The 9,060-nt window shown below is 33.8% G+C and overlaps 1 protein-coding gene across 1 annotated transcript in view; it reads right to left on the bottom strand.

The window, feature by feature from the left end:
* LOC108578746 (integrator complex subunit 3) overlaps positions 1-7,929 on the bottom strand; it is an 11,082-nt gene extending 3,153 nt beyond the window's left edge. Inside the window, 9 exon segments of the mRNA XM_017942130.1 lie at positions 82-644; positions 719-1,317; positions 1,750-1,829; positions 1,832-1,902; positions 6,591-6,796; positions 6,889-6,989; positions 7,058-7,211; positions 7,316-7,525; positions 7,752-7,929. Coding sequence (XP_017797619.1) covers positions 82-644; positions 719-1,317; positions 1,750-1,829; positions 1,832-1,902; positions 6,591-6,796; positions 6,889-6,989; positions 7,058-7,211; positions 7,316-7,525; positions 7,752-7,775 — 2,008 coding nt within the window. The 5' untranslated portion in view covers positions 7,776-7,929.
* Between the last annotated feature and the right edge of the window lie 1,131 nt (positions 7,930-9,060).

Below are 9,060 nucleotides of genomic sequence, written 5' to 3'. Positions count from 1 at the left end.
TCTATAAATAAAAATATATATTTTTTTATAAAACTTGTTTCATGAAAACAATTAACTTGTTAAAATTCATACTCCTACTTACCCTGCATAAAAAGTCTAATAATGTGGCAGTGACTGGTGGATGGGATCTCATAGAATTGTGCATGACAAGAATTGCAGGTTCAATATTCATAATATTATCTTTCTCTGGTTCAAAAAACAACCAATCATAAAATAAAGCCAATTTAGCATTACTTGCAGCCACAGTTGATGTGCAAGTCGTAAATAACCATCCTATTACTGCCCATCTGGGTATAATATCTGAACACAACAACTCATTTGTTGGATGAATAACACCAACAATAAATCTTATCAGATCACATCTTAATGATTGCGATTCTGGTGTTGCCAGGTACTGCCTTTGAAACCAATCTTGGTATCGTTTATGATTACCAAAACGCACTTGACTGGTTAAAAATACTAATTTTCTTTCCATATCTGGGGTAAGCCTGGATTGTAGAAATCTTCTAGAAGTTCTAGTTTGTAAAAGTTGAAGGACACCACTGAAATTTGGACAAAGAGTCTTTGGATTAAGGAGCATGTCTTTCCAAAGTGCTTCAAATTCTGGTATCCGTGCTACATTTTGTAATAAGCGTACCAAATCCCTGTGAACATAAAATATTGTTTTACTTATTGTTGCACTATCAATATTAGTCAAAAAAATCCTCCAATCACTTACCTTCCAATAACCAAACAATCAACCATACGTTCTCTTATTAAAGACACAGTAAAGGTAACTTCTTTCTGACGCAAACCAGATAAATGGGGTGCATTATGATCTTCTATTAACCGCAAATAGGTGTAAACAATGGATGCTACTAAAAAAGGAAACTTATCCAGCCAAGGTCGATTTTCTTGAAAAATGTCTAAAAGGGCATCAACTAAAAATAAATTTCGTGGTGAAATGTCTCCACCAGCTGCATGCCTCAACAAACTTAAACAAAGGTTATCCACACTAGCTACACTAGTTCTTATCATCTCCCTCAACAGCCATAATAACTGACTTCTGGTTACATCGTTCAGTCGTAAATATCTTTCAAGTACTAATTGATTAAGATGTCCTAACACAAGTGCAAGACCATCTCTGGTAATTAATGTCAAGTCTCTGTAACTTTTTGCAGCACTTTGAGGATCTGTCAGAATGACAACCAACAATCCCAATGAAACTTCTTCGTGTGTTTTTTCCTTACACACAGCACTGTTCAATGTATCATGGGCTTCTTTTTCTGACAGTCCTGCAGTCAGGTTTTGAAGCACTGTATAACATCTTTCAAATTTCTGAAACAAAAGAAACAAATTTTCTAATATTGTGTAATAATAAAAAATCTTATAAATGACGTATGAACGAAATATAAAAAAGATATGAAACTATAACTTTATTAAAATTCTACACTTTACATTAACAGGCTATAAGGAAAGAAAAACATACCAGTGTCATGAATAAAAATATTTCAGTCTAAGAATTATATTGACAAATTTGGTAATGTATACTATTATTATGTCATTGTCATAAAATTTTAACGAATGCTATCCATTACTAAGCGACAGCAATTAATTTCACAATTATGCAAATGATTCGAATATTGCCGCTAAGACGCGTGGTTCGACGTGTGGCGCCGCGCGGTCAGCGACGTGCGCGACCGTCGCAACAATGGCGGAACCCCTAGCACCCGATACGTATCCAGTGACTATTTCAAATATTTATGTTACCTCTTCCAAGTCGTCCTTATTCTCTATGCAACTCGTGCTGAGTAGCCGGGACGCGGGAGTTTTCGTCTGTTCCATTGCTGCTGACTGGCCCGCGGCCGTCCCGTGAACGTTATTCCAGGCCCTGTCGAGCCCTCAGCCCTCAGCCCTGTGCCCCTGGCCGCTTGTGCTCGCCTCCGTGCATCGTGATCGTCTCACTGCCTGTTCGTTCTCTGTCTCTCTCTCTCTTTCTCTCTCTCTCCTTCCCCACTCTTCGTCTCTCGCGCGGTCTCTTCACTCTGTTTATTCCTTACCACGGACCTCCCCGACTCCCTGAACTGTTCCGATGCGATTGCGCATTGATACATGCGCCTCGTCGCTTCTCGGCCTCACTTCGTGACGTGATCACTCCCCACTACTATTACCAATCACCAGCCCAGCCAACCATCGTCCACCAACCCGTACACATTGATGGACATTGGTGGGGATACCGTAGAAAAGTAGTGCGGCTTGCAGGAACGTATTTATTAAGGGCGCGCATCGAGAGGACGGTCACCTCGAAGTGTCTGTGAACCTTCGAACCAGTGTACTTGCTGTGCCAAAGTTTGTGCAAAAGGGTTTAGTCTTCCCGCGTTTAAACGATTCTTTTCAGCTGTCACACGATCGTGTATCGATTATTCTTTTCCCGTATATACTATAGAATTGCATGTATATATATGCATATTTATATGACATCGTTACGCAAAACATACTGATGTTTATTGCTATTTGCATATATAAATGTGCACTTAATATGCACGAATCAGTACGTGATTTAATAACACTATATTGTATAAAGGACAGTAAAGATTACTTATGTGTTAAGTCGTTAATTTATAGAGTATATAAATTAATGGATTGCAGCAAACTGTTGCATACATTTAAAAGTTTCGCTTTAACGATACGATTTCAAATAAAAAGTACATATAGTCCTTTACAGTTATTACTGTGTTTAAACACAAGGAAACAGTTCAATAGGCCATGTGTTATTAAAATAAAACCAATAATAAAAGGTATGACATTCGCTTGTAAGAAGTGAGAATGGTACCACGAGGTCATCGGCATCTTGACTTTAAATTACATTGAACTTTATAAAAATAACTCAATCATTGTTGCAGCAATAGAAACGACGCAATGCTAAAAACTGTGTTTTACATATAATCATGTGCAATCCATTTTAAAAATTCATATATTCCAAAAGAAAAACAGATGTGACAGAATTTTCAGTAAGAGTTACTTCAAAAATTATGAATATTTTTAACAGTAGGGTGCATAAATTCACCACATTGTAAGTTGCATAGACACGAACCTGTGATCAGATACTGCGCGTGCGCGTATCACGTACGCACGAAGAGACCAGGCGACTAATCGCATTGGGTGCCCTGGCCACGCTTCCCGCTTTTCGTTTCCTCGTGTTACTTAGTGAACGTCTTTACGTTCTTTTCTGATTTCCTGTCATTCTGTGGTTACAAACTTCACGCGGACGCTTCTGGGATTTACATATTCGTTGTAATCGTATATATTAAAGACATCCCATCGGGTATATAGAATCACTTCGCATCGATACGTTGGTGCAACGTCAACCTAACCCCAATAAGTACGAGAGCCACGGACCTGACATTCCATTACGATGTATAAGGCTTTCCTCCAGGTATCCATGGTGCTACAACCCCGTTTTCCTTTCTCTTTCTTGTTCTAATACTTGCTGCATAATTATTTTCGTCTCTTGTCACATTACACTTCGTTATTTGGTTATGGTACGACTCGAGGAAACTTCTGGCTGGTCAAGATTTACCATGCATATGTCGAAATTCTGTCACTTCACTTTCGTGGGTGTTAATAGATAAAATCGAGAAAACACGTGTTGTTTAATTATCGTTGTGTTAACTACAATATTTGAAGAACATATGTCTATTCGTTGCATGATGTAGCAGAAGCTAATTACAAATACAGCTATTACTGCGTTAATTTTTAAATAACTTTCCACTCGGTCATGAAAATGGCTTTCGCAATGAAGTACTATAAACTTTATAAAATGGAAACTATCTTGTTCAAGTTGTGTATTATTATAGACTAGTTTAACTCATTCGAGTCATGTGTATATTTTCGAATGTATTACTTCAACGCTATCGTATATTACCATTACTGTTTTTACATTGTAATACAATACCATTAAACGAACAAACGGAACAATAAAACGAAAATGTGAAATATTAGTTTCTAAAGTTTTGGTTATGAAAAGCTTCCATATTTCGCATTAGTAATAAAACGACCTGATGCATACCGTTCGAAGGTTTCTAGAGAAATGACCAGCTTGAACATTCTACAATGCTTACCTACTTGTAAACGTCAATGAACGCATGCGCATAAAAGAGCACCGTGAATAGTCTCTCATCAGGATCGTATAAGATGGAGACAGAAAAGAGGGGATTGAATATATCCAAAAATGTAGTAAAAATAATTTATCTCAGTTTCACTCATAAACACTTCCGGTAACCGGAACTGTTTTTTACAAACAATGTTGTTCTTTCTCGCGTCGTAAATAGTGCATAAATTAATTACATCTTTTAAGAAATGAATATAATTCTAGAACAGACTTATTGATTTTTTCAATATCCCATAAAAAACCTGTTCCTATATGTTTATAATTTTTCAAAACTATTTTCCCAGTGTAAACTTACAGAATATATAGCCATAAAAAGATTTGATCCATTCTATTCTAACTTTCTTGCGCTGATCTATCGCGCCGTTAGATTACTTACAATCATAGATAGCACGTACAAAGTAATATGTATTACAGAAAAGATGACGTGTGCTAAATAGTTTGGGATGTGACGTTCCATACTAATGGGACTGTTTTATATACGTTCATTTTTATTGGGTAATTCATTTGGGGTCTTAAAACACAATATCGTAAACAATTCGAAGGAATGTGTACCTAGTAAGTAACAGCTTGTACATTTGAATTTACACTTAACGAGCTCTCAGTGATCTACGGATAACTGAGTTTCGAGCACCTGGCGCACAGCCAGTGCGGCTGAGAAAAAACGTGTTATCACTAACATCTTTTCATTACAATGAATACATATTGTATTCTATCGCGTTTTGTCTCGTATAAAACACTTTCAGGGTACTAATTTGGTATTGGGGAAATCATGTAAACTATTTTTTTTTATTTATTTTTATATTTTATGCATGAAATAAGTATAAATTCTGTCAACAATTTCGTGAATTTGATTTACACGAAAACGTATTCACGTGTAAAGTTTATATATCTGAATAAACAGTAATGTATCAACATTTTAAGTCACTGTAAAATATTGTTAACAATTAATTTGACGAACATTCGGCCATGCATTTGCTAGGATATTGATTCCATAGAATAATTTACATTGGTATTGATATGATAATTCGTCGCATAACGGGTTATAAATGGAAGAGTTTAATATATCGATGTCTGCCGGACTGAATGTAGTATATTGCGGTTAAGTAAAAAATACTCATAAATATGCATAAAGAGTATACCGGGAAAAATTAATTTGTGTACATAGTCTAGAAAATCATAATTTTAGTTATATGTTTTTACGAAAGTATACTACAATGTTAGCGGTAATGAATTAATATCTGAAATGACTAGTAGTAAGATGATGAACAGGGAAGTGATTAATTTCCGAAGGGTTATAGTATAGTGTAATTGTCGTATAATAACAGTTTAGTTTGCGAGAAATGTCGGTAAATTGCAATACTCTAATCTAAGCTATTTTAGAGAGTAATAAAATCTGTTCAAGTGAATTATATGAAATTATTGAATGAAACATGTTTCTACATGTCACTACCATAGTAAATTTTCCTACATGTATGTGTAGTATGTTTATGAATAATGTATTTTATTTGCATTCTTAAAGAAATACTTCATTTAATGAAATACTGATGTAATCATGTATTTATATTAAAAGTCCTTGTGTTAACACTAACAAGATTGAAATTTCTATTGTAAATTCATTCAGGTGAAAGAAGGTAAATACAGTTGAGAGGATGAAGTGTGCTTGAAAAATTCAAAACTCTTGATCATGTATGAACTCATGCACATTCATACTTGCAATAGAAGCATAGTATACAATGTATATAAATTCTAAAGTTTAAGTTACATGCTTTATTGTGTATGTATGTTAAGAAAGTCTGGTTTTTCATTGGTTACTGTGTCATTTGATGAAGAATGGAATAATTCGTATGTAGTTGATTATGTTTGGTTAGAATTTGTTTATGCTCATTGTATTTATAATTGTTCTTTTTTTTTTAAGAACAAGATATTCGTTGTATAGTGTATGTAAGGATAATATATAAGTTATTTGACTCTGTAATGACTATGTAAAAGTGTAAATAGCATAAATCATGTTTTGCCAGTTTTCTTAAAAATTGAAATATCTTATATCTTTAAATATATCATTGCAGCCTTATCACCCTATGATATATTTCAAAAAGATTAAAGTAGTATTATATTTGCAGTAGATGGTCTCAATTATTTAATAGTAAATGTTGTTCGATATAAAAAAAATTTCTCAACATAAAACACAAAGAAATACGACTTTTTTGGAACAAATTCTCAATATTTTAACATTATTTAACAGTAACTAAAGGATAAAATGTAAACAGTACTTATTAATTTTTTGCCAATGTAATAACATTAATTTTTCAGTTATTTCCTGACATGCTAAAAAATAAATGAATTTAAGATTTAAAATTTACATAAAAATGCATATATTAGTATCAAAACACACTATGATTTCCCTTTTTTAAATCTTTGTCGTGTTTGAGCTTTGGTGTATTTTGGATGTTTTTCTTTTTCATTATTCATTTCAGCTTCAGCATCATCAAATTCTTCATTACTATCACCAGCATCCATAGAAAAGAGATCCACTGGGGGTTCCAAAAGTGATTTTCTTTGACATTTTACAAAATAACGAAACCCCTTTGCAATGCCAAAACCCAGCATTGCTATAGACATTGTCATTAAGGCCATCAAAAGAGGATGCTGCATCCAATGAAAAAAAAAAAATAAAATAAAATGATTATAAGTATTTGTTTAAAAACTGATTATCAAGAATATGAAAATGATACATGTACCGTTAATGTAGGTTTATTTGTGAAAACATAATCTGCAATTACAACTATTACTCCAAGTATAATACCAACACCAGCTCCAAGCCAGGGTATCTGTTGATCAGCTATAAAATAGTTTAACATATTAGAATATCATGTAAAACATTTTCACTGTGATTATCTAATGCAATACCTCTTTGGTCTTTAATTAGTAATCTAGATACTCTGTACATTGCCTTTGCAATTGTTGGTTCATTTGGTTGAAGAGATAAAGCTTGATCATAAGACTCAAGTGCTTCACTAAAGCGAAATGTCTGTGATTCTACTTCAGCCTTTCTAAAATAACCCTACAAAAAAATTTATATATGTTACAATATAACCCAAAAATTATATGAGAACTTATCTTATATCTGTAATTGCAAGAACAACATTATAATAAACATATATGTACCTTGTTCCAATCAGGTTTTAATTGAATTGTCATTAATGCATCTTTCATCGCAAAATGGTATTGTTGCATTTTTAAAAAGGCAAATGATCTATTACTATATAAGGAATAATTCTGTGGATCTAGTTTAATGGCATGAGTGTAATGGAACATAGCCTCTCCATACTTTTCCTCTTTCACACACGCGTTTCCACGTTCCTTGAGACTTTGTACCTTCAATAGAATTTATATAATGTAATAAGTGAAACACTGACATGTCAATTTCTCGTTCTTTTACTATTATGATGTTAACAATACTTATCAGTGCATATTAATATTCTATATCAATTCACATTATACATTCGTATATTTTAATTATCGAACAATAATTACAATTATGTTGACATACAGTATAAAGTGTAAATACTAAAATATAGACATGAAACCTACAAATGCTTACCTCTGCTTCCCGTGTGTTCGACATGTTTTATACGAATTTTAACGATCGATTACTTAAAGTAAGTTTCACAAGTGATTATCTAACGTACAAGTTATCATTGTCTCGCGGGCAATTTCTAAGAAACGTTTTATCTATCAAAAATAGTCAACAATGAGAAGCAGCCGAAACACCTGCCATGTCTTTCTGACCAGTAAGTACATGCGCAGCGAGCATTGACATGTGATACTGCACTGCGCATAGCCCTTCATCTGCCGTCAGCTGTACCATGTTGAAAGAGTCGGAAGAGACAAGAACAGACGTTGATTGTTCTCTTTCTGATACTTGACGTTCTCCTATTGGATATTGTCGTTGAAGAGGTGCCTGTACAAAAATGGGCCAACGATCTTCATGAAATGAGCACAACTTTTTTGCACGTCTCTAAAAGGCTATTGGCTAGTTGTTAGATAAAGCACGAGTTACTATATTTTCATAAATTGTATTTGGTTATTGAATTAGATTAATTAAATATAGTCGTAACAAGAAAGTGGTGTGTCATATAAGATCAAGCCAAATTGAAATAAAGACGTAAGGCTGCTTATCTATATATGTGTATTGTGTTGTGACGTGATTAAACAACGATAAAGCTTGCGTAATAAAAATTCGTTGGGCCTTCAGAATAACGTAACGTAAAAAAAAAAATGAACAAAGGAAAATAGGAAAAAGTCAGAGATTTTTTTGTCATCATTTTAATGTTTGAAATTCTCCATTTCATACAAATTAAGTGGGGGCATTATAATACAAACTTAAAATATATACATCGATATTTCGTGAAACTTCTCAAATAGCTATGCAACTCATCCATTAATCCGTAATCTATAGATCTCTTTCCGTTATTATTGATTTATTTATTTTTTTTGTATGCTTTTTTGTTTCGCTCGAACCTACTTCGTGTATACTGTGCAACGAAACTGGCAAGTCGTTCGAATAAATATTTCTTATTTTTTTTTTTTTTTATCAATTAGCCGCCGCCAGAATTGATTACGGCCGATTTGTTGTATTTTTTTTTAGTAAAAAGCGTCCATGGCGAATGGAGAATCGGATACGAGCTCGTTTTAGTCAGTTCGACGTAATGGACTAGAGGTTTCTCGACGGTTAATCACGAAATACCCTCTATCCTGATTATCGACGAAACGACAGGCACTAATAGCGAGTGTCGAAATTACTTTATCCGGATCGATTATTTGCATCGATCGCTCGAGAGCAATGATCTTCGTCGTTAAACCATAGATCAGACAGGTTTCTTTTCTTTCGTTTTTTTTCTTTTTCTTTT

Source organism: Habropoda laboriosa, unplaced genomic scaffold (genome assembly GCF_001263275.1).
Source record: "Habropoda laboriosa isolate 0110345459 unplaced genomic scaffold, ASM126327v1 scaffold28, whole genome shotgun sequence".
Lineage (NCBI taxonomy): Eukaryota > Metazoa > Arthropoda > Insecta > Hymenoptera > Apidae > Habropoda > Habropoda laboriosa.
This window is presented reverse-complemented; position numbering and strand designations above follow the sequence as displayed.